A 25,887-nucleotide genomic window follows, 5' to 3' on the forward strand; every position below is an offset into this window, starting at 1 on the left:
AGAGCAGGGATCATCTGGAACTGATCCCCCACTACTGAGGTAAGACCTTCCAGAGTAGACAGGACCGCACTAATCAGGAGGCTTTCCGTGGGTGGGAAAACAGGCACTCTTCTTGACCTTGGGCCAGGGCCTCTCCCGACTCATCCCTTCATTTGGGTTTTTCAACCTAGCTTTCAGTGAAGTGGTCATCCATCTACAGACAGACTCAGCTGGATACCCAAAGGGACCCATGGCAGCTCTCTCTCTCTCTCTCTCTCTCTCTCTCTCTCTCTCTCTCTCTCTCTCTCTGTCTCTGTCTCCTTTAGTGTGACCTGTCCTGGGACACTAAGCACTTTGATCCGTGCAGCTTTTTAACTGTGCCCACCCATCAGTGAGTCTATCGAGCTCCACGTAGGTCCCTTCCTGTAGCAGTGGCTTAGACACTGCCCCAGCAGCGTAGCCGTCCAGGGCTCTCTTGCCTCTTCTGTTTCTAGTTTCTCAGGAATCACTGTCCTTGGCTGCCTAATTTGAAGGTTCTTGTAAGCTGTGGTAATACGTTTATTGTCTTTTTAAGAGTAAATGTATTCGCCAACCACTTCATACATGGGGAACATTCAGTCCCTAAGTATCCTGGCTGGAAGCAGCATTCTCTATTCTCATTTTAACATCCATCCAACCACCTGTCTCTGCCAGCTGTGCTGTGGCTTCCTTCACCTTGGCCATGCTCTCCCTTTCTAAATCCATAGGACATCGTGCCGACCCTGTGAATCTGTCAGCTGAAGCGAGCTCTAGGCTCCAAAGCACACAGAGGGAAGTAAGCACCCTGTATTGAAGCAGTATAGACACCACTGGGAAGAGAAGTCTCGTCAAGAAGCATCATGGACCGTGTTGTGTATCGTTAGTCCTGCAAAGTAGAAGAGGGGGACACCAGGAGAGGGCGCTAGGATGGGACACGGTCTTGGCTCAGAGAGAATTTTCTTTTTTCTTTTTTTGTTGCAGATGTTTTTTTTTTTTTTTTTAAATTTGAATTAGAAACAAGATTGTTTTACATGTCAATCCCAGTTCCCTCTCCCTTCTCCTCCTCCCCTACCATCCCCCCCAACTAATACCCTACCTATCACATATCCTTTCTGCTCCCCCTGGATGGTGAGGCCTTCCATAGGGGGTCATCAGAGTCTATCGTATCCTTTGGGATAGGGCCTAGGCCCACCCCCACCCCCTGTGTGTCTTGGCTCAGGGAGTATTCCTCTATGTCTCCCAAAGTCCACACCTATGCTGGGGATAAGTACTGAACTACTACAGCAGGTCCCGTAGATTTCCAAGGTTTCCTCAATGAAATCCATGTTCCTGGGGTCTGGATCAGTCCCATGCTGGTTTCCCAGCTATCAGTCTGGGGACCAAGAGCTCCCCAATGTTCAGGTCAGTTGTTTCTGTGGGTTGCACCAGCCTGGTCTGGACCCCTTTGCTCATCACTCGTCCCTCAGAGAGAATTTTCTTAGGGTGCTAATTTTATCAAGGCTTTGTAACAGAAGGATCGGTCAAACCAGTTTGGGAAACACTGGATTAAATAGGACCCAGTGGGTATCTTCAGTACAGGACCTCGCAGGGCCTTTAACACAGGTGCTGCTGTGTTCCAAGCAGCATAAAGCAGTGTCTCTCCCTCCCCCCCAACCCCCCCCCCCGTTTGGTGATGGCTGGTCTGAGAGCATGCTGAAAGGCATATTTCTTGGAAAGAGCTTTAGGGAAAAACACAGTATCTGCACACAGCCTGTGTGTGGATAGCTTTAATTTCCACACAGGTCTACAGATCATCTGATGTCCACCACCCTTAAAATGACAAGAAGACATTGCGCTCAACCTTTTTGTTTTATTTTTATGCATTTATTTGTTTTATTTTGTTTTTACATCCCTACTGCAGTTTCTTCTCCTTCCAGTGTCCTCATCCATTCCTCCTCGTCTGTTTCTCTTCAGAAAAGGGCAGGCCCCCCATGGATATCAGCCAGCCATGGCATGTCAAGTTGCAGTGAGGCTAGGCCCCTCCTCTTCTATTAATGATGGACGAGGTGATGAATCCTGGAGGAGGAAAGGGTCCCAAAAGCAGACAACACAGTCAGAGACATCTCTGATCTCAACTGTTAGGAGTCCCACAAGAAGACCAAGCTACAGAACTGTTAACAAGTGTGCAGAGGGCCGAGGACAGTCCCATGCCTGCTCCCTGGTTGTCAGTTGAGTCTCTGTGAGCCCCTGGGAATCAAGATTAGTGGATTCTATGGGTTTTTCTTGTGATGTCCTTGACCCCTCTGGCTCTGCAGGATTCCCAAGCTCAGCCTGATATTTGGCTGTGGGTCGCTGCATCTGTTTCCATCAGTTGCTGGATGAAGCCTCTCTGATAACAGTTGAGCTAAGCACCAATCTTTGACCATAGCAGAGTATCATTAGGAATCATTTCATTGACCTTTTTTTTCTTTCTTTCCTGAGCCTACGAACAACGTAAAACATCCTGGAACCTGTTTAGACCTCTTTTACTGCGTATCTCTAGGCTTTTTTGACCACAGGAGCTAAGTTTACACTGTTATGCTACACCTGGGTCCTCCCTGTACAGCTCTATCAGCTGGCTCCACTCACGTCTGATAGGTGTGGCTTGCACCTGAGCAGAGGGAATCCACCTGGGTGGGGGCATGGCCCAGGAGCAGCATGGGTGGTGAGGTGGGCCCTTGGGAATAGAATTTGGGGAGAGGGCAGTTGGCTGTCAGGCAGGTCACTCACCTGTTCTGACTGGTTGGCTTGAGTAGCTAGCAGCGGAAGTTAGCAGGTAGAGCAGGGTGCTGGGCCTACCAGGGAACAGCCCCAGCTGGGCTTCTGAGTGTCCCAAAGGGCCATTTAACCAAGGGCGAGAACAGGACCCTTGTACCTTAATTAAAAAGAGGCTGCCTCTGCCAGGCACCCGGTACTGACACTGCTAAATGTAAAATGGGGAAGTAGCCTGTTCTTTAAAAAAGACACGGTGTACCTCGGAGCATATGTGTGTGTCTTCTCTCTGGGTTCAACAGCAGCCAGCTCTGGTTGTTCGTGCTCTGGGGAAGGAAGAAGGGACCAACCACAGCATAAACTGGGTTTGGGGAACAGTCCACGGATCCTATTGGCTAATTGGTGCCCAGAGAACAACTGTAACCCAACTGCCATAAGGAAGCAACCTGCAAAGGTGAACCTCACCTTCTGAGTCTGCACAGCTCGCTGCAAGCCCAGTCTGCAGCTGCTGGTTATGGTACCAGGAGGCTTCCAACTGTTCTGACTCTTCTGGGGGGGGGGGGGCTGGTGCCCTGGAGAGGGAGCTGTTGGTACCAGCTTTACTCCTTTATCCCGACAGCCAGGTTGCAGGCCCCCTCTCCATCACAACCAGCCTCTGCTTCATCTTTCACGACTCCGCTCAAGCAGGAGGGTTACCAGACTGAGCTCCGGGTTGTAACTGGTTGCCATCGAAGTCCCAAGAAGGGGATTGTCATCTTCTCCAGCCTTCCAGGCCCAGAGTTCTTAAAAGATGGATGGGTTTAGGGGCCAACTACTAAGTCATTGCCGGGGTGACTGTACCCATCTAAATGGTGGGACACTTTGGGGTGCAGTGTGGTACCCTCCATGTTCCCCTCTAAAGGACATGCTTTTTTTTTTTTTCTTTTAAGGACTTAAGCTTTTTTTCCCCATGTTTCCCTCCGTAGTCGGCCCTCAGGGAGGCTGCCCTCCCCCCCCCCAACATCCCATCACACCACACATGCCCCACTGTGACCTTGAACTCATCCTGTTTTTTTTAAGAGTGCCTGCCTCCTTTGGTTTGTAGTAAACCCCGAGGACAGAGGCAGGGTGGGTCACCGTTCCCGGTGTGTCCTACTCACACAGAAACTTCCTGATGAGTGGGAACCGAGAAGGTGGTTGGGGATCCACTAAGAGCAGAGGCTTGCTTATGGGAGTGGCAGGCGTCTGTGCGGGAGTTTCCAAATCTGCAAGTGCTTGCATTCACCTGAAGAAGTATATGCATTGTGTTGGGGGTGGGGGTGGGGCTATCGGCAGCTGTGGTCAGATTCAGAACCTTTGGGGGGTTTTACCCGAATGTTAAATTTTATGTATAAAATGCATGTTTGCAGAGAGGAGAGAGACGTGGAAGAGAAGTGAAGGAAACAAAAACTCCGGGAACTTTCCCACAGAGAAGCAGGATAGGAGGAAAGTGAGAGAAGGCAGCTGGGTGGGACAGCCGGCCGCTCTAAGGTGATGCTGTGCCAGGCCTTGCAGTGGCACCAGCAGTGGCCTGATGAGCAGCCAGGCAGGATTGTCACAGTCACAGAGGAGGGTTTAGGGTGCAGAGAAGGGAGCTCACCCACTGAGACGGACGGGAAGGAGGGCAGAGGTGGCTTCCTGTGGGAGGGTCACATTCCCATCCACCCTTAGTGCCTGTGTTTGGGCACAGGTGGATGACACTCAGGTGAGAAAAGGCGTGTGAATGAAGCCGCTGGTCCTGGAAACCGAAATGCGTACATATTGACCAAGTTGGTGGGAACTGATACTAACCTCGGGAGAGCATCTCCCATGATACTCCTGGGTCCAGTCACGAACACAATCCAGGAAGGAACCTTCCAGAGGACTCAGCAGAGGAACAAGCAGGTCTGAAAAAGATCATAGTCTGCTGCAGTCTGGAAACATATGTCCCTCCTTTGTCTATAAATAGTCCTCAGCCGACACCTGCAAGTCCCGAGTGGACCAAGGCTTGCCCTGGGAAGAAGCTGGGCTGGGGTGAACTGAGGGAGGGGAATGTCCAGATATCGAGCTGTTACAGCAGAGGTCAGACATGGTACTGCTCTTGCTGCTCTGAGATTCCTGTGTTTATCAAGTCATAAAGATGCTCAAGTCCTGTGTGTGTGTGTGTGTGTGTGTGTGTGTGAGAGAGAGAGAGAGAGAGAGACAGAGACAGAGACAGAGAGACAGAGAGAGAGAGGGAGAGACAGAGTGTTTAGTGTATTGTGATATGTGTTTGTCTGTGTTTGAGTGTGTGTGTGGTGTGTGTGTGTGTGAGAGAGAGAGAGAGACAGAGAGAGAGAATGTTTAATGTATTGTGTTGTGTGTTTGTGTTTGAGTGTGTGTGTGTGTGTGTGTGTGTGGTGTGTATGGTGTGCGTGGTGTGTATGGTGTGTGTGGTGTGTGTATGGTGTGTATGGTGTGTATGGTGTGTGTGGTGTATGTATGGTGTGTATGGTGTGTGTGTATGGTGTGTGTGGTGTGTGTGTGTGTATGGTGTGTGTGGTGTGTGTGGTGTGTGTGGTGTGTATGGTGTGTATGGTGTGTGTGTGTTGCCACTAGTTCCATCTTGCCTTGTTCTAGAGTTAACCAGAAAACTTACAGATCTCAGGTCTCTGCTTTCCCACTTTTAAAACTATCATTATGCTGGGTGGTGGTGCACGCCTTTAATCCCAGCACTCAAGAGGCTGACACGCAGATCTCCATGAGTCCAAGGTCACCCTGGTCTACAGAGGACAGCCAGGAACATTATACAGAAAAACCCTGTCTCAAAAACCCAATAAATAAATAAATAATAAAACAATCACTACCTCTATGGCCAACAGTTTGGCGTAAGGTTCAACACCCCTAGCGACAGTGGTGACACAGATGGAGCCTTGAGAGAAACAGCCTACTGGGTGCAGGAGAAGGACTAATTACAACTCTGTTCTTGCCTCCAGGGATCCGTTGGCTGAGTTTACCCAGTCACAGCCATCACCCTAAACATGGTGCTGGCCTTGACTGTCCTGGAGGACTCACTCCGGGGTGGACCGAGAGTTCAGCAAGGGCTGTGATTGTTTCTGGGCAGACATGGGAGTCGGCCTCAGAGGTCTCTGAGGGATGGGACCTGCCTGAGGGTGGCACTGGACTGGGTGAATCCATCTTCATTCCTATTGGGTGGACTGGGATTAGAACATGTCTGCAATAATTTAGGTATTTCTAACAAGGTTGGTCCTAAACAAGAAAATAGAGTAAGAAAATATAACCCGTAATCTCTTTTGCCACCACATCCCCTCTTTTTCTTGGTTGTCTTTCTTCCCCTATTTTCCCCAGTTGCCCTGTTTTATCTAGAACCCCAGAAACTTCTGGAACTTTCTGGCAAAAATCTACTTTTTCTTAAAGTTTCCCCCTCATGGCTGAGATGCCCAAAGTGAATTGGATTAAGACGTGGTGATCTGAGGATGGAAACAGTGACCTCATCTTACTCTTCCCAGATACAAAGCATCTTTGATGAATCTGCCCCTCCCCCCCACACACACAAGCCTTTCCTGGGTGCTACAGAAAGCTACAGGTGGTGGGGGGACAGGTCCTCTTCAGTTTACACCATCTTTGCCGTCGAATCGTCTTTGTCGTATCATGGTTCACAGATGAACTCAGTCCCATCTCACCCCGAGATTGCAGTGTTATTCTAATCCAAAACTGACAGCACCCAGTTTCCCTCTCAGAGCTACTGGGAGCTTCAGAGAAAGTGTAAGGCCCTGGCCATGTACTGTGCTGGATAGCCAAGGCCGATGCCAACGATTGCCTGAGAGAAGATGACAGCATGCACTGACAGACTTCCAGGTGTCTGCCATCCTCGAGGGGCCAGGGTTGTGGCCACAATAGGTCATGCTTGTCGCTAAGCCTGGGATCATCTAGAGTGTAAGACCTCGAGCACAACATTGGACAGTACTTGGTACAGGGCACACACCTCAGCCCTGCAGCTCTCACAGCACCCCTCAGATGTTAACATGACTGATGGGCGGTGTCCTGTCTGATTGGCCAGTAGCCAGGCAGGAAGCATAGGCGGGTCTATCAGACAAGGAGAATTCTGGGGAGCTGCCAGAGAGATGCCATATATAGCAGCAGAAGGAGTAATGTGCCTGGGCATTACCAGGTAAGCCCAGAGCACATGGGAATACATAGATTAGTAGTTAATAATTAAGAGAGAGCTAACCAGTAAGAAGCCTGAGCCATTGGCCAACAGTTTAATAATTAGTATGTCTCTATGTGCTTATTTGGGGTGGCAGGACAGAAAACTCAGACTACACATGACTGCTGGGAAATCCTTTTCACATTTTCCACAGCAGAGGCAGCAGCTGTGGGCTTTTTGCCAGTTGGCACTGCTGAGAGTATCCTGGCGGAGTTCTGCTGGCCTTGCTTCTACCAGGGACCACACACCCTGCCCTGTAACAAAGTCCAGGGGCAGACCCATCTCCCACAGAGTTCAGGGACCTTCACTCCAACATTTGGCACTCAGTAGAGCTACTCTTGGGTTGAACTGTGTTTCCATATCACCACCTGGTCACTTCTGTCCCTAGGCCATCTACAAAATGGTTTCCTCTGTCATGAAAATGCCTGAAGATGAGTCGACCCCAGAGAAAAGGACGGAGAAGATCTTCCGCCAGATGGACACCAATAGAGACGGTAGGAGGCTGGAGGACTTTGCTTGGGCCAAGCTGTGGGTAGAGTCCAGGCATGGACTGTACTACAGGACGAAAATGTCAGCCAGAAGGACCTGACTCAAGGTGCTCTGTGAGAGCTACCTGTCCTGGGTAGGAAGGAGCAGAGGTGGACCCCGGAGTTGGGTAGACCCTGGATCTTGGTAGGCCCCAGAGATGAGTGGGACCCAGAGCTGAGTGGGTCCAGAGGAGCTGGGTGGGCCCTGAAGCTGGGCAGGAAGGACCAGTGGCTGCATGGACCCCAGAGCTGGGTGAAGGACACTGGCCATAAGTGAAATGCAACTAGTGAATGCATAAACCAGAGCAGAAAGGCAAGTTGGTTTCAAACAAAATAGACAAGTCTGGTGTGGTGGTGACACAGGAGAACCACGTGTTTGAGGCCAGCCTGGGCTACTACGTAAAGAAACCTTATCAGCAAAATAAGTAGATAAATACATAAACATGATTTCTGCACATTGGGCTGCCGAGTAGAATACAAGAGGTTCAAACAATTGAGGAAGCATCACTTCTTTTGGGGATAACTATATCTGTATCCAATATCTGGGACATACTTAATCAGTTACTCAACTGAAATTCAAAATTAATTTGGCATTTTTATTTTTCTTGCCATATCTTTTGAAAGGCTCTTCAGAAGTGCCCAAGTTTACAGAGCTGAGTCAAGGCTGACCAACACTGACAAAAGCTTCCCAGCTCTCTTTAACCTTTTTTTAAAATCCATTTGTTATTTATGTGTTTGTATATTCACGTCCATGTGGGTACCATGTATGCAGGTACCCACAAAGGTCACAGAAGGGTATTTGGTCCCCTGGAACTGGAACTACAGGGAGTTGGGATCTACCCAGTATGGGCACTAAGACTCAAACACTGGTCCCCTGAAAGAACAGCAAGTGCTCTTAACTACTGAGCCATCTCTAAAACATAAATTTTATTTTCTTTATTTCTACACATATTATTACGTGTGTGCGTGCGTGCGTGTGTGTGTGTGTGTGTGTGTGTGTGTGTGTGTGTGTGTGTGTGTGTGTGTGTGTGTGTGCGCGCGCGCGCGCCATGGTACATGTATGGAAGTCAGAGGACAGCGTTATGAATCCAGCACCTCCCCCCCTTACATATGTTCCAGGGGTCAAACTCAAGTCTTTGGGTTTATGTGGCAGATAGATATTTCCACCCACTGAGCCATCTCACTGGCCCCAGATCTACAGCTCTTGATGTTGACTCTCAGCAGTGTAGAAATGGACCAGGCCCCGTGGGAAGCTGATGTGTGCAGTACAAGGCTCTGCAGACAGACAGCAAGCCTCTTTCTACCCTCTCACGTGGGGCGCCAGCTCCCTGAGAATCTTGGTTTTCGAGGTGCAAGCCAGTCTGTTTGCTGTTTCCTCCGCAGTTGCATGCACCCTGACTCCCTTCAGGTGCTTTAATTCACAGCGCATGGTTTGTTCTGCAAAGTGTAAGCAGACGTGGGATTGTTTTAATAGTTAATGAACTTGCTGGTGCTGAATCACAGGTTTTGGTAGTCTGGGGAACACTACGGCTTTAAGAGCCAGCCTTCTCCTTAAAGGAGAACTGATGGATGAGACAAGACACCTCCAGATGTGTGGCTCACAGACCACGGGGACCGTTTCTACAGGATGAAAGGGCCCTGGCTAGGTTACCATTCCAATGTGCAGCTGACGACACTGCCCCGGGCTTTGCTAAAGAAAGATTTGTTTAAATGAAGAAAACCATGGGGATGGAAACAATGATGGGAGAGGGGTGGTTGTTGAGCACCCAGTAAACTCACAGCTTTAGCTCAGGGCTTGGCTTCGGGGGCCTCAGGTCTGAATCCCCTGTCCCTTCTCACCAGGAGCTGTCATCACAGTCCTCTTAGTTAAAGGCCTTTGCCTTTCACTGTTGGCCTCTGCATCTACAGGCAAGTCACATGGGTGTCTGTGCAAGAGAGCCGAGAGTTCATGTTGGGCGCCCAGCCTTCTAGCTAGAGCTTGTGGTTCCAGCGCCGGCGGCGCCTGAGACTTCAAGGTGTTCTAGTGGCGCTTCTGCTCCCAGCCTCAGCCTCGCCCCACAGCACCTGAGCAGGTCGCTGGGCAGAGTGGCTAAGGAGCTGCACAGGAGGAGCCTGGCAGGCCTATGACTGTCTCTGGAAGGGGAGACGGGGCTAAGTATCTGGGAAAGGAGAAAGGGCACAGCTGGGCAAGGGTGCCCAGCTTTTCTAGACCAAATTTGTTAGTGAGTGAGTCACTTCACTCAGAGGGCCACTGTGGAAGGCCAGAAACAGAAAAAGCATCCTCTGCTCACTTCTCCACAATGACAGCGACAGAGGACCTTTACTGGGAGAAAGTTGAGGAAGAAGAGGGGTTACCCAGGAGGCAGAGGTAAGAGATCTTAGAGTCAAAAGAAAGCTTGGGCAAATAGTGAGACAGGAGGGTGCTGTGTGAGGGAGCAGGTCCCTGTCTCAAGCCAGCTGGGTAGAGGGACCGGTGGGTCACCCTCCATCTGGAACACCCTCTATCTATTCTCCTGGCTTTGGGTACGATGCTACTGTCTTCAAAAACCTGTTAGGAAGAACCTGGGTTCATGCTCTGCTCACCCAAGGGGAGGAGTCTGCTGCTGCAAACCTGAGTATGCCAATACAGAGTGGCCGCCTCAGCCCTGCTGCTTCGGGAGCCTGGCACACTCAAACAAGGGGGGCACTCGCTCCTCAGACAGAGTGGGTCCCTCAGGATAGGTAGAGGCAGAGATTCAGGTCTGGGTAAGCCAACATCCTCTCCAAGCCCTGGGTCCTGGAAGGTGATATCATGGTGAACAGAGAAGTGAGGTTCCCTCCTTCCTCATCGTCTCCGGCTTCTACTGAGGACTCCTGCGGCTCCCAGTTTGCGGTACAAAGGACCATGGGCTGCCACTCACTGGTCCTCTTGCTTCCTAGGAAAACTCTCCCTGGAAGAATTCATCCGAGGGGCCAAAAGCGACCCATCCATCGTGCGTCTCCTGCAGTGCGACCCCAGCAGTGCCGGCCAGTTCTGAGCCCTGCACCCCAAGGACGCTATAGCTGCTCGTGTCTCCTGATTAGCGGTTAAACTTTTTTTTTTTTTTTTTTTTGCCAAAAATATTGATGGTGACATTGTCCCTTCTTCGGTCAGATGCGCCCTCCTGTGACACCTTTGCCTCTTGCTTCTTTTGTTGTGGACATTTTGTGGGAATGTCCAGAGCCCCGTGTGCTGTGGAGCTTATGAGCACACTTTGTGGCATTCCCCGTTGGATGGCTTTTTAATCATTATTGCCCCCCCACCCCGATTCTAATGTCTTTGTCTTAAAAACCCAAGACTTGGGGGCAACAGAAGGGTATTCCACCCAACCTGGAGGGGCTTTGTTTGAAAGACCAAACTCCTAGGATGGGCATGTCTCACACATGCCCTCAGGGCGATGGCGGACACCTGGGGCTGGGTTTCCTAAGAACAGGTTACCCTGTGGGGTATGGCTGTTAAAGGAAGCTGGGACATTCTGGAAGAGGCCCACTGTCCTCTCTACCCCAGCAGGCTGTCATTTCTAAGCTGTGAACATTTCAAGGTAAATCAACAGGAGACGAGCAAAGATGGCTCAGCTATTTTTTTTTCACACAGGTTTACACAAGTTGAGCTAATAAGAGTTCCTTGGAAAAATAACACACAGATGGTAACAGATTCTAAAACCAGACCCATCTAACTCCCTACTTGTGATTTATAAAGACTGCTGTATATACAATATTGGGTGTTGCAGACCAAATTAAGTGTTTTGCCTTGTAAATGCATGTTTAATAAGTGCTAATACAATCTTACAGAAGACTTATTGTGAAGCCAACTACAATGAATGTCAATGTCTTGTTTTCAAGTCATACCTGTCTTTGCACAAATGTACCAGTCAACAAGTATATTTTATATACTCCATAAAATTACAAAGGAATGATGTAAGGGCCCAGCTTTGATGTTTGAATGGTTTTCCAGAGTCAAGGCTGCAGGGGGACATGAGGAACGTGGGTTTCCCAGCGTCTTGTCCTGCATGGGGCACTCCACACTGTCAGACAGGGGCCAAGGCACAGCAGCGCACCAGCACGGGTAACATTTTTCTGAGCAGATGAATGTTCCATAGACTCGAAAAACAGACAGGACCTCCTAGTGGTTTAACCCATATCCTTGGTGGGAGAGCCACACCTAGAATGTTCATCTAGGTGCCCCAGGTGCCCTTCAAAGAGTCAGGTGTGGAAAAGCCGGGCAGTTCACCCACTGTTAGAGCCAGCAAGGGGCCTGCAGTGCCCGAGGCCCATGGGGATCCCATCAGCACTGCCCCTCACCGTGTCCTTTGCATGTAGCAAAGTCAAATTGCTGCTTGGGCTGGTCACCTCATGTACACTACTTTGGAACGAGGGCTGGAAGTAAGAACTTCCGGCCACAGACAGGCCAAAGCCCCACAAACAGCTGGCATCAGAAGGCCCAGATACTCAAGGGTGTCGGCGGCAGAACCTGCCTAAGAGGCAGGAAGGTCTCCTTCCCCTGCCAACCCACTTCCTGTAGAACAAGAACCACAAAAAGATAAACACAACGGCAAGGAGAGTGATGCCCACAGGTTCCTGCCAGCCTGCAGCACCCCCCACCCCCCACGGTGACACTTGGACCGAACGCCTCAAGTTCAAACTTGAATAGTGGATTAAAATGAATCTCTTTGTGTGCTGGAATTCTGTAATCTGCATTTTTTTTTCCTAGTGGCATTTCCTTACGTTTTGTGCCGAGGCTTGCCAAATCCCGTGGGCCACATGGTAAAGTCTGTTTTTTGAACTGCAGAATGAACATAAGTTGTGGAGCACCAACAAGTCAGGGACCCAGCACACTGTTCACTTATCCCAGTCTGAACTGAGGGCTGCATTCCTCTTTCTGGCTCGCATTTCATGAATGGCATCAGTTGATGCTGGAGAATCCACTTGGGCTCTGCCTCAAGTTGAGCCAGACCCAGCGTTTCCCAGAACTCAGAGCTGGGAACTAGAGAAGGTGGCTTCCAGCTATTGGGAAATGAAAGGTCCACAGGCATGGATCAGGAGCCCTGTGGTCCCCAGAAGGCATGCAGAGGTCCCAGAACTGGCCAGCCACACAGACATAACACACCTGCTTGTATTCTCCCGGCTCCACCCCACCTCTCCCCAGGGAGGTATGAGTATATCTAATTTTACGCATGTTGACCAAGGGGCTTCACGGTTCCCAGATGCCTGGGTGCCTGAAGACGTCACTCAGGTGAGGCATTGTTGCAGCTCTGTTGCGGATTATCTGGAGGAAATGAAACCTGATTTGTTCCAAGTAAAGGCAGCCAGCGTTGTTTATGGACTGGACTACATGGCTTATGACTTGAAGGATGTTTCAAAGTTGACTGTTTGTACCTCACGTAAGACTGCGAAGGGTCGCTGTGGGTGCTGTCCCACCCCAGCAGTACACCCCAGGGGAACTTGCTACAAGTGGATTCAATAATATGTATGTCATACTACGAGGTGTGGTCCCGTTGTAAGTTGGTTGTATAGCTCTTGCCTGGCATTAAAGCATGTTCATTATTTAATATCGTTGTCTGGAACATGAGATTTTCCTTATTAAATCTGCCCCAGCTGAGTGTGTCTTGGGGAGGTTCCAGGTTTGGGGCTGGAAGAGTTTTGAAGCCTTGTTGGTCCATGTATGGCTTTCTCTCTTCCTTCCATCCCTCCTGCCTGTTTTTCTTCCTTTCTTCCCAGGTTGGCCTTCATTCCCTCCCATTTCCTCTACTCCCCCAAACATGAGGAACACAAGCAAAACCCCAGGCAAGCTCCTCCTCAGTAGGCAAAGCCTAAAGAAAGCCAGGCAACCCTCTCCCTTCCCACTCTGTCAGAGAAGATTCTGTGGAAGAGATATGATGGAAAGCCTGTACCCCCCCCCCCAATGCCCTTCACATTCTGTTGCGCTCACTGACCATGACTGCAGCCCAAAAGGCTAATGCTATATGAACAAGGGTTACTCTCTTGCTCCCTAGAGTGGGAGCTACAATAGGCCCCTCATAGACCTACAGTGTCTCTTCATAGACCTACAGTGTCTCCTCATAGACCTACAGTGAGCTCCTCATAGACCTACAGTGTCTCCTCATGGACCTACAGTGTCTCCTCAAAGACATACAGTGACCCCTCATAGACCTAGTGTCTCCTCATAGACCTACAGTGAGCTCCTCATAGACCTACAGTGACCCCTCATAGACCTACAGTGTCTCCTCATAGACCTACAGTGTCTCCTCATAGACCTACAGTGTCTCCTCATAGACCTACAGTGTCTCCTCATAGACCTACAGTGGCTCCTCATAGACCTACAGTGGCTCCTCATAGACCTACAGTGTCTCCTCATAGACCTACAGTGTCTCCTCATAGACCTACAGTGGCTCCCAATAGGACAACTAGACCTTTGCCGAGTAGGTGTGGAGTCCTTTCCTACTACACGAAGTCAGTCTCTATGCGCAAACACTGTTCAAACTACACCAAGTCATTCATGGCGGTGGTGGTGGGAAGGCAGGTGCCAGGAGCCTCCATACCTACTGAAGGTGGGATTTAAAAGAGGTCACCAAACCCAAGACTAATGACAAATAGGTGCTTATGAGGGAAGAACTTACACAGGTAAGAGTAAGTAACCACTGCAGTCTTCCTGCTCCAGAAGTCTCTGCCCTCCCAGTGCTCTCCACAACCCATGGAAGCGCGAGCCAACCCCTCCTCTACCTTATAATGGGCCGTCTGGGAGTCTGTCATACCGGGGGCATTGATGTGAGGTACACGGCCCCAGAAACCCCTAGGGATGCAAAGACGGTGACAATAAGGCGCTGACCACCGGGCAGCTCTCTCAGACCATCCAGGCCGTGGGAATGAATTGTCAGAGAAGAGCCCAATATTTTAGTGTTTCTCTGGGAGAAATGGTGAAAGCTTGCTAACCTTAGTTAAATATTCACTCTGGTGCCCAAGACTGGGCCCATCCACAGTCCCTCACGGATGGGAGTGGTAGATGGGGAGAGACTCACGACTCCACCCTCTCCCCGAGGAACTATTTGCAGTTTAACGGTAGCTGAGGAAGAGACAGTAGGAGTAGGAGGGAGGCAAGAATGAGGGCTGAATAGGACCTAATTATACACGTATGCAAATATAATGCAATTAGTATGTGCTAATATAAGTACTCACCAGGACACACCACCAGACCTCTATGGTTAGCTAGTGGCAAGCTCCATTCTCTGACGCCCAGACAGGCTTTACTTGTGCAAGAAAGATGCCACTACAACAGATCACTTGAAAAAGAACATTTCTGATTCTCCATCGGGTAAAAGCAAAGATATTTTTAGTGGTGTTTGTGGTAGGACAGAAGTTTACAATGGATCGTGGGTCAAGTGCTCCCCTCCCAGTGGTCCAGTCCTTTGCTAACAATGCCTCCCCAAGTCTCATACACTTCCAACCCTTCCACCCTTACACTGACTGGGGGCACCGTCGGACATGCAGCACGAGCCCAGCACAGTGATGAGATCCTGCTATTGAAGAAGTTGAGCCAGGTGAGGTCATTTGCCTGTCTTCCTGGGGGCGGTGTGTCCTAGGTGGATCTCCGAAAGTTTGAGGCCAGCCTGGTCTACAGACCTGCAGAGAAACTGTGTGATGGGGGATGTCCTTCTGTATCTGTTCCTCTTACCGGCTAATGAACAGAGGCAGGACTAGGAGACAAGGAGAATTCTAGAAAAGGTAGGCAGGGAGAGACACTTTGGAGAGTCGCCATGTAACTGCCAAAGGAGTAACAGGTCCGGGCGTTCTCCTGTAAGCCAAGACCACATGGAAATACATAGATTTATAGAAATGGGTTAATAATTAATAAAACAGAGCTAGCCAATAAGAAGCGCTTCTAGCCATCGGCCAATGGTTTTATAACTAATATGGCACCTGTGTGGTTTTGGGGGGCTGAGAAGGGCAGCGGGATCAGGCAGGACAAGAAACTCCAGCAACAATCACGTCTTGAAAAATCAAAACAAAAACAAACAAACAAAAAAACCCTTGGGAACAAATGGAATGTAGCACCAAGTGAACTCCCACAGTTCAGGGAGCTCTGTGTGTGTGTGTGTGTGTGTGTGTGTGTGTGTGTGTGCGCGCGCGCGCGCGCGCGTGTGCGTGTGTGACGAGCACAGTTCACTGTGAGGGCCACAGAAAAGGGGGAGATGTAGCGAGCAATCGTATCCCCCAAACCTCCCATCCAGGCAGGTGTGAAGACCAGTCCAACCTGAGGAAGAGGAAGGACTTGGGTAGTCATAAAGAAGCTTACGGCCCATCTCATTCCAGAAGTTTCTATAATACACACCCCTCACCTCAGGCCTGCTCTTCCCTGATGTGAGCACAGTGGGCAAGGGTCCCTCTGGGGTTGATGTCAGCCAGGACAAGATTTTAGCGCTGTGCCTGGAGAGAAGGGTGCCGTCAACGACACTGGGGTGGCTGCTCTCGGGAGAGTCACTGAAGACACAGTTGGGGCGGTGTCAATGACTCTGTGATTCGGTGGGCACCACAGGAGCCCCAGAACAGGTGGTACTCTCAGGAAATGTGGGTACGGAATTAAAGTGCGAGCCATGGGACTTTAGCCTCTCTGTAGAGGTCGGCACCGGTGTGAAACAGCAGGAAGAGTCTCCGGGAATCAGAGTGCCGGGGAGAACCCAGGTGGGTACACAGAACCCACCTGAGGGTCATGAGACCAGTCACGAGCAGCTGTGCTGGGCCCTTCCAGAGCCACACTGGAGGCCTCTTGATGCCCTTTGACCCTCTTCTCACTTTAGCCTGGTATAAGGGGGGGGGAGGGCGGCAGCCAGTCCATGCTCCACTGTAAACAGGGGCCTGAAGGCGCAAGAGCAGCCCAGACCACAGAGATTCTTCATCGAAGGCAAAGAGCACTGGCAGTCACCTCACAGAAAAGAGCACCAGTGGTCACCACAAAGAAATCAGACGCTGCTGCTTGACACGTGTTACGAATATTTATTTATTTTTCTTCTTAAAAATGTACAAAAAAATAAAATAACATATTTATAGTTTATAGATTCCCCCTTTCCCATTTACAAAACTATTAAGTTACATTTACTCTTTTTTATGTGGGAGCAGAACTGTAGGCATATTCATCTCCCCTGCCTCACCTTTCAGAAAGAGCCATTCTTAGAATTTGGCACAAACCCTCTTTTCCTCTTGCTTTTCCATGACTGTTAAATACGAAGGAAAAAAAAATAAATGTTTTAACTCATTTCATGCTCCCCAGGTTCCTGCATTAGCTAGCACATATCTTTTAGGAACTGATTTGAAACATGACAGCCCACTGTGTATTTTTTGTCGGTTCCAATATCTAAACACCAGGGAAGTTTCAACAATGTAAGGTCATTGATCAAAAACACTTTCTGGCCTCATGCATCCTCCCATCTTTTATGGATTACAAACAAAAACAAAAACAAAAACAAAAACAAAAACAAAAAACCTTTATTTGGGTGAGATTTTTCAGGGCAAAGTCGAGGCAAGCTTTTCTATCTTGCTGGAGTGTTTTTGTTCAAGACATGACTCTCAAAATTCTGCTAACACAGCAAGGGGCAGACACATGGAAGTCCCCCAAGGGACACTCCAGGACCTCCTGACACTGTCACTCTGTGTCACTGGCTTCTATCCCTTGTTCTGGTGATGTCTATCGCAAGGGACCCTTGTTCGCACCTGTAAGATCAGCCAGTCACGGTTTGAGCTAACCCCAGGAGCTGAAGAGCATGCGTATGTCCAACAGAGTTAGTCCATCTTAGATCAGACACCCGCCAGTACCCTGGAGGGTCCCCAAGCTGCTGGTTCAAGGAATGGCGTTAGGAGTGGAGGAGGGGGCTGGAGCGGAGCTGAGCGCAGGATGCAAACCTTTGGCAACACAAAGAATAAGGAGTACGGGGCTCTCAGAAAGGCGTCCCTGCTATCTCTTGGGATCCTCTTCGTTACGGCACCTACTCTCCATCCGGTTCAGTTCGCCTCCAGCTTTGGAGAGGAGTAGCTGGGCTCGAGTCAACCTCAGCTGCTCTGGGCCTAAGGGGCAGATGGGGCAAGAAGGCAGGAGCCGAGGACGGAGCCTCCAGGTAAGACATCAAAGTGCTTTACAGACGAATCTGGACTTTTCCATGGAAGCTGTCCCATCATCCAGGCCTTGGAGTGAGATGCGCCTGGCTACCCAAACTAGTGCTCAGCCCACGGGGGCACATACAAGTCCGTAAGCTACCGACCTGCCCACTCACAGAGAGCTGCGGCCCACGACGGGGCATGCTCGCGTGTGACTGTTCAGGTTAGTTTTCTCTCGACCACCAAAGGGTAAGGAGGAAACTCTGGTGTGCGCCCCCAAAGCTGGTTTTAGAAGTGCTGGGGGCTCGCGAGGCTTTCCACAGCCTGCGTGGATAGCCCCACCGCTTCTGGTCCCCAGAAGCAACATCTGCTGCAGCATCACAGTCCAGCCGAGCTGCTGGCTCGCTTCGCAAGGCTGCAGCGGGGTTTCCAAAGGGGCCACTTGAGATGAAGGACATGCTTGTAAACCGTGAGGCACCACAGTGTCCAGGATCCCCACAACGGCCAAGCAGTTCTGCAGCAGGGCCCAGCCACAGGGCCCCGGCGCAAACCCCTGCAGGAACTTCGCAAAAGGCTTAAGATGCCCCATGCCAAAGGGAAACAAGGCACTGACAGCGTGGCCTTTCCCAGACATCGCCAGGAGATAAAAATGTGACGGCCTCAAGGGAGTCAGTCACATTTGAGGAAAAAGGGCTCCGTCTGGGAACCGGGAAACAAGTCCTCAGGCGCCGCCCAATGGAGAGTCGATCCTGGCAATCACCACAGTCACATGACACGCCAAGGTACCACCTGGATTCTCTGAGTGTCTAGGTATGTGTCTCTTCCAGGCCAGTGGCAGTAAACACGCCCACACACCACAGGTAAAATATATTATTGCGATATTATGTACAAAGTATGTACATGGTCACCAGGCACACTCTGTGTTCCTTATCACTGACGTGCTATCGGAACGTCTTCCTGTGCAAGGCCCAGTGGCTACTTGCTGAGAACCCCTGGAGGTATTTAGTAAAATGACCTTCCTCAGAGCTATCTGGAGGTTTGGGGCCAGGAAGTGGGTGCCCTTCTCACCCCGCACATGAAGAAGCCTGCCACACTGAAGCAGCTCGTCCGGTCCATCCATTCAGGAGATGCAGAGAGGTAAGAAAAAAAGACACACCAGCTCCCCGGGCCCTCAGAGATGAGTGGACTGGGTGCGTTTCCCTTCAAGGGGGAGCTATCAGTAACTTGTAGAGTCCCGGAGGGCCTGGACTCCGGGCTCTTAGGGGGGGAAATGGGCAATAAATAAGGACCTGACAGGCCCAAAGAAATTTGCTGAGGGGCTCAGGCTTCAGCTCCATGGGGAGCAAACAGAAGAGTCGAACATTGACGGTCACCGGGGCCTTGGGCCCCGCCCCCTTCCCAGCAGTCTTGTAACAGTCTTGTGAGGCGGGTGAGACGGATCTCCAGGTTCTGGGGGCGGCCAGTATCCTATCTATCCCAGGAAGGAGTGCACTGAAGGAGGCTCCTGTCAAGGGGACTCGTGTCAGGGCTCAGATCTCCATAAGTGTGATCTTGAAACCCTCCACCATGCTCTCCATGTTAAGAATGAAGGTATCCTCGTTTGAATAGTGTTCGATAATGTTGTCGTCCATGTTCACGAGGATGCTGCCATGGAGTGGGGGAGAACAAAGCCAGTGAACAGAGGGCTCAGTGAAAGGGTACCCGTCAGGCTGGGTGCTCCCCAACCTTCTAGTCCCTTCCCCCCACAACCAGGTTAAAGAAAACGGAGCCTCGGTTTCCCTGAACTACCTTCATGGCTTCTTATTAAACAGGGCTTCTGAGATCACCTGGTCCAACACTTATACTTTAACACAGTAGTCAACCCTGGCGTCAGAGAAGTCAGCCGAGATCCAAACCGTCGCTGGCTACTGACAAAAATCACAGCCCAAGTAGTTCGGCCCCTGAGGACTTTTATTACAAACCTCTGCCGCCCTTGGCTGAACACATACGTACAGTAAAAGACAGCACACATGGGCTTCAGAGCAACTTTAAAGATAAGTTTTATAGTCGGTAATTTCCTAGTAAGGAACAACTTGGCAAGGTCTACGGTTCACCCTGTTCACCCAGCCTGTGAGGACTAGGCTAGGTCTGAAGCAGGTTTTATCTCACCCCCAAGCTACCCCTCCTCTCCTCAGCTGCCTACCCCATGGTGGTTTGCTTTCAAGAAAATTCTCTTTCAGAGTCTGTGATTTTTTTAATTTAATTTTTGTTTTCTGTGTTTTTCCTGAATGTATGTAAGTATGATATATATATATATATATGTATGTATGTGTGTGTATGTATATGCATATATGTATGTATGTATGTTATGTATGTAAGTATGTGTGTATGTGTGGTGCCCTCAGAGTTCTGAAGAGGACATTTAGTCACCTGGGACTAGAATGGCAGATGGTTATGAGCCACCATGTGGGTGCTAAAAATTGAACCCAGGTCCCATGGAAGAGCAACACATGCTCTTAACCAGTAAGCCGCCCCTCAGCACCTCTCTCCGTGACTGGGAAGTACCTGAGGCTATCTCATTCTTTTAGTCAGAGCTTTTAGTTTGAGAAGCAATGACTCCCTGAACCCTCTTATACTGGTGCCATCAGGCAAGATGCTTGGTCCGTCACAGCTTCAGCCTGTTCCTTCACCAACCTAAGGACCACCCAGCCTCGTGGGTTGTTGTTAGGATACAAGCCTGGAACAGGACTTCACACAGACATCAGGCTCTCTAGCCAGCAGGACTTGAGGAATATCCCCAGCCCACTGCATCGACCTTGGGAAAAACTGCAGCCCACATTCACTGAGTTCCTAACAAGAGCTTAATTCAGAACGCCCAAGAATCCCAGGTCATGTCTCCTTAACGAAGAGGGCCCGGGCAAGAGTTAAAGGCAGCTCTATTCTCTCAGAGGAAGCCCATGAAGGGCCTTGAAAGGAACAGGGGAGCCATACACACCCTCCCCCAGTCTGTGTTCTGTTTACTAAACACAAAACCTGGAGCAAAATGCTGAAGCCACTGAGGCTTCACTTCCTCGTCAGTAAACTCATACATGAGTGAGGAGGAAACAGGACTACAGAACTGAGGAGCCTCCTGACCACCCAACCAGGAAGGACCAGTTGTTCCTAACGATGTGGGCAAGCAAGTCCGATGGCCATCTGAGAAGATTTCATTAATGATTGCCTTGGAATAAGTCCCCATGTCCTCAACAGGTTTTTTTGTTCCTACTGCGTCACTCAGGGGCCAGTGTCAAGAGTGGTGACCTCTTCGTTGTCCCCAATGTCCCCACCAGCTCTCCATCCCTCTGGTTCGCTTTTAATGCTGTCTTATAGATGCAAGCATCTTGGGTGTGCCTTGGCATTGCACTGTGGGTCTCCCTGCCTCAATCACTAACGATCTTTAAGTGGCATCGTGGGCCACAGAGGTGGTAACAAGAGACAAAGAAAGTGCCGTTTGAAAAATGCACCTTGCAGTCATGGAAGCTGTTAGGCATCTGTCCTTGGGGTTCTGACTGGATGCACCCTCAGCTGCAGACACTAAGAGCACCACCGGTGCACATTCATTATGTTCCCTTTTAAAGAGGCCCCGCCCACCTCCCATCCTTTCTCTCTCTCTCCCTCTCTCTCTTTCTCTCTCTCTCCCCTCTTTCCTCTGTCTTGCTTCTCCTGGCCCCAGGCCAGTCTCCCCCCTCCCATTTTTATGATCTCTTTCCCTAATAAAAAAACCCCTCTGCTTGAACCCAGCTCACATGGCATCTTTCTCTTGTGCACGGCTTTTCTTAAATTATAATAGAAGCTAGCTGAATTTAGCTTCTTTCTTACCCCTTTTTGCTCTTCTTATAAAGCTTCGTGATTTTCTCCACTGGCAGTCCGTACTTCTCAGACAGCTGAAACAGGAACAATAGGGAAGCAGGTCAGCGGGGACGGGCACACGCACAAGCAAGGCAGAATATCCCAGCTCAACTCACATGTCACTGAGCACAGCACCCTCTCCCCTAATGAGACAAGTTGGAAAGCCTCATTTATAAGGAACGAAAGTCTCAGATCCCCTGAACTACCCAAGCCACTGGCTTCATAGATCTGTAAAATGAGGTTCTGAGGAGTGAAGGGAGCCCCAAGTCACAGTTAGCAACCGATAGATAGGGTCTCAACCTAACTGACGATGCTCCCCGACTGTTTTCACCAAGTCCTATCTTCTCCGTCCTTAGCAGGAAGAGAAAAAGAAACACAAATTGCAGTTTGTGGTGTGAGCACAAACTTAAATCACTCAGCGAAACAATCTTGATAAAAGTGTCATTTCAGATCGGTTTTAAAAAAATAAAAGGCTTCTAATCACAGTGTTGGTAGGTAGCCATATTTCAAAACAGATTCCAAGCGAGCCAGGTGTGGTGACACACACGTGTAACCCCAGCACTACGGCAGCAGGAGCGTGGAGATCAAACTCCAGACCAGCCTTAATAGGTATGAGAAGAAAAGAAAAGTACAGGGGATAAAAGATTTATATATGAAAGATGAGACCTGAAAAGTGCAGGAAAAACTAAACATGAGTTAATTCTTCGTATAACTATCATCTTAAAGCAGGAGTACACGTCAGTGTTAGGTATGTATATTATATGCACATATTACAGCCTAAAGACGTGTATTGGGATTATTACTGAATTATTATTAAATTCACGATAGAACTATGGTACCAAGATCTAGTGTTCTTCAGAAGACACCATCCTCGCCAGGTGCTGAAGTCCTTCAACACATCCGTGGTCCTCCGAGACACCCCTAAGGTCCATGAACTCGGCTGACAGCTCATCACCAGCCCTCATCTCCTGAGCACCCTGAAAGGGCTTGGCCACCTTTCCCGCCTGCCACCCCCCAGAGGCCAGCAGGTAGTTTGTGTTGGGACTTTAAAGAAATTGGAAGCCATGTACAACAAATTCGGTTTTGTGCTAACAGATGAGTGAAAACTCCACGTTACCCCCTCCTTCCTCCCCAGCATCTGACTGGGACGATTAGTCTGAACTGACAGGAATTCGTAGTTATCCCAAGAGTTTGTCTTAACATGCTAATAGGACCTGACACAGGGGTGGATATTTCCGAAGATCTCAGCTCTTCGTTCTCTTTCAAAAGCTCACTCTGGAGCCACCCTGGTAGCTGTATTATCCTAAGTAAGTCCTGCCAAGGCAAATAGGGCAGGGCTCCTGGAGGCCGAAAGCAACTGGTGGCTTACCGCTTCCATCAGGCCCTTCACCGTGGGTGACTTCAGCATCAGAGCGTCAAACACGTCGTCATTTTCCTTCCTCACGTACAAAAGCACTGCAAGAGAAGGGGAAGGCCAGTGTGACCAGAGGCCAAGGGGACCACTCCTGTCACTTGAATGTCTCAAGATGACGTCACCTGCTCTGCCAACAGGCTAATGCCTGTGGAATGCAAACACTCTGCCACCTGTATCCTCATCTTGAGTTTCTCAAGGTGTGCACACGGTCCATCTCTCTATGACTACTCTTTCCTCTGACTTCTGTTTGCGTCTTCGCTCATTCAGTGAACACCACTGAAGGCTCCTGGGTGCCACAGGCTGTCCACACCAAGAGCTGGGGTTATATCGGAGAGCTAGTTAATACCATCCCCTGCCTTCGGGATGTTTGTGGTCCACTGGGAGAAGCACGCAGGCTCAGGACGAGCTAGACACCATTGTGAGAATCGTGACGGTACTTTCCGTCACAGCTCTTGCCGTGGTGAGGGTGAGGGAGAGTGCCGGGAAGTGGGGGCTCTAGGGTCCACGAGATCATGGGGGTACCTAGTCTAGGAAGGGATGTCACTGGGAGGATGAGAAGGATGGACGGACGACCTACAGATGCGCAGGCCTGGAAGGGCAACAGGGGACTGCCCGGGAGAGTCCAGGAAGAACTTAGGATGTGGAGAATCTCAGATCTGGTTGTACACCAGCTCAGGCCCTGCCACGGCCCCAACGGTGTAATCTCTCCACGCCTGGATTACCTGAACAGGACACTAGGATCCACCACATAAGGGTTGTGTGGGGTTCTGTGAAGTGAGGCCCATGTGGTACGCTTAGTCTAGGCCCCCACACAGACAGGGACCCAGTCCTCATCCTATAGAAGCTGCCAGGAAAGAGTTGTGGTTCTTGTCAGACTGGGCCACAGCTTCTCTATTACCCGTTTCTCTGTAAAACTTCTGCACTGAGAGAACACTGACGAAGATGGCAGGCACCACAGATCCTTAGCCACACAGATGTCCCTCAGAGAGGCTAGGAGGCATGCCTGCACAGACAGGGCCTCCTCGCTGATGCATCTCCTCATCACGGTGCCTTCCCAACTGTGCCCACTGCTCCGGCAGTCACGCTGCAAGGCAGCTCCCAGAAAAAGACAGGCCACCATCACTCAGGTGCAGCCCCGCAGCCCCAGAGGGCTGGCTATCCTTTCTGTTCTCCAGTGGCATAACTTCCCTCACAAGGGAAGAAAGGCGGCCAAAGCTGAAATCCCGCAACTGTTCACACGAAGGAAAACAGCCCGGGTCAAAACAAAACAAGGAAACCTGATGAACCTAGATCTCAACCACGGTCGAATATTCTCCTTGCTGCCATCACCACCTGCAGAACTGGAGAGTGAAATCCGACAAATCCCCCTCCTCTGCCCCAAACACTTCTGGAAGTTGCTGCCTATTTAAAGGCTACATGGACAGGAACCCTGCCCAACCCCCTGTTACGAGCATTCTGTGGCCAGTGAATGTTCAGTTAGACTATGATGTAGAGAGGAGAGGGAAAAGGGAGGAGAGCTCGGGGAAGAAGAAAGACTTAGGCCCGGCAGTGCCTTTTCTTTATCAAATATGAAAATAAAGTGCCAATTAAAAGTAGACTGACTGGTCAGGCCGGGCATTGGTGGCGCACGCCTTTAATCCCAGCACTCGGGAGGCAGAGGCAGGCGGATCTCTGTGAGTTCGAGGCCAGCCTGGTCTCCAGAGTGAGTGCCAGGACAGGCTCCAAAGCTACACAGAGAAACCCTGTCTCGAAAAACCAAATAAATAAATAAATTAGACTGACTGCATTGCCAAAAATTTATACATTTACAAATATATAGCCTACATGCAAGTTAAAACCGTCTAGTAGTAACCTTGATAAAGTTATCAAAAGAGGAGGCAATAATGAGCAACATACAGAAAATCACTAAGAACACGGACCCCAGTTACATCCAGATAAAGACAATTAAATTCAAGGGGAAGACACAACTGGCGGCTATTTTGATAGAAATTACTTGGTGGAAATTCTATAACTTCTTCCTGAAACTCTCAACAGCGAAGAGAGGGAGAGAGCAGTTTCCAGCAGGCTGAACCTGGAATTATATCCTATTAAAATGAGCATTACTTACAAATAACCTCTTCGCAAACCATTGTCTTTGAAACATGGTCATCCTGGTTGCCCAGGGGTGGCTGGAAGGTGCTAAAGTGTTCTGGGTGTGTGGGGGAGGTGGGGGCGCAGGGGCAGTGCCAGCCTTCCCCTGCTGGCCTTATTGACAGCCATCCTGGCGAGTGTGCCGGGCTCCATAGAGGGCTTGCCAGGGAGTTGGCTTTCATTTGCTGCAGCAGTTGCAGGAGTCAGCCTGCCGACAGCAATTGAACAACCACTCAACACCCCAGGCACGGTACAGACACAGGCAGACGGCCTCTGTGGGGCCCCAAAATGATGCCGACCCAGTCACCCCGACAAGTAGCTGCAAAGGAAAACCAACTAGTAGAGATGGTTTTGGTGCTCATTGTGGCCACCTCCTTCTTGAGAAACTTCTGACAGATAACTAGTAGAAGTCGCCATTGACCCTGAATCCCTGAGCCAAGATAGGAGCCCAGTGACTCAGCCAAACCTCTCCAAAGAGAAGTAGGGGGTGGGGGTCGAGGTGGGCGGAGGGCAGTTTTCTTAATGCTGGTACGTTAGGGTACCCTCTATGTCTCTCTGACTTAACTTTTAATTAATTAATGCCCAGTATAATTTCTAATGGCGATTTTGGTGCCAGTTTCACAGGCTCTGAGAAATAGTTGTTGGACGAGCAACTATGTGTTAATGAGGTCCAATTCCACATACCAGAGTTTCCCTAGGACTCTGCCTTAACCCTAAGTAAAGTCAGGGAGGAAAAGACACCAAGGGATGGAGGTGAAAATGTGATGTGAGCTAGGAACCAGAAGGCTTATGGGCATGACCAGCCTGTTGTTGTTGATCATTTCCATCTATTGAATAACTCTGAACCATTGGTTCAAGGACACAGCACTCACACACACACACACACACACACACACACACACACACACACACACACA

The 25,887-nt window shown here is 49.9% G+C and overlaps 2 protein-coding genes across 4 annotated transcripts in view; one reads left to right on the top strand and one right to left on the bottom strand.

Annotated features, from left to right (window-relative positions):
- Ncald (neurocalcin delta) overlaps positions 1 to 13,025 on the top strand; it is a 384,273-nt gene extending 371,248 nt beyond the window's left edge. For all 3 annotated transcript variants that reach the window (XM_027431388.1, XM_027431389.1, XM_027431387.2), the window contains 2 exons: positions 7,320 to 7,425; positions 10,378 to 13,025. In XM_027431388.1, coding sequence (XP_027287189.1) covers positions 7,320 to 7,425; positions 10,378 to 10,475 — 204 coding nt within the window. In that variant the 3' untranslated portion in view covers positions 10,476 to 13,025. The remainder of the gene's footprint in view (positions 1 to 7,319; positions 7,426 to 10,377) is intronic.
- A 4,071-nt stretch (positions 13,026 to 17,096) lies between these two features.
- Grhl2 (grainyhead like transcription factor 2) overlaps positions 17,097 to 25,887 on the bottom strand; it is an 84,976-nt gene continuing 76,185 nt past the window's right edge. Inside the window, exons 14-16 of the mRNA XM_027431486.2 lie at positions 22,796 to 22,881; positions 21,397 to 21,461; positions 17,097 to 19,203 (exon numbers count right to left, since the gene is read on the bottom strand). Of these exons, the coding sequence (XP_027287287.1) occupies positions 19,089 to 19,203; positions 21,397 to 21,461; positions 22,796 to 22,881 (266 nt within the window). The 3' untranslated portion in view covers positions 17,097 to 19,088. The remainder of the gene's footprint in view (positions 19,204 to 21,396; positions 21,462 to 22,795; positions 22,882 to 25,887) is intronic.

This window comes from Cricetulus griseus, chromosome 10, assembly GCF_003668045.3.
Source record: "Cricetulus griseus strain 17A/GY chromosome 10, alternate assembly CriGri-PICRH-1.0, whole genome shotgun sequence".
In the NCBI taxonomy this organism is placed as follows: domain Eukaryota; kingdom Metazoa; phylum Chordata; class Mammalia; order Rodentia; family Cricetidae; genus Cricetulus; species Cricetulus griseus.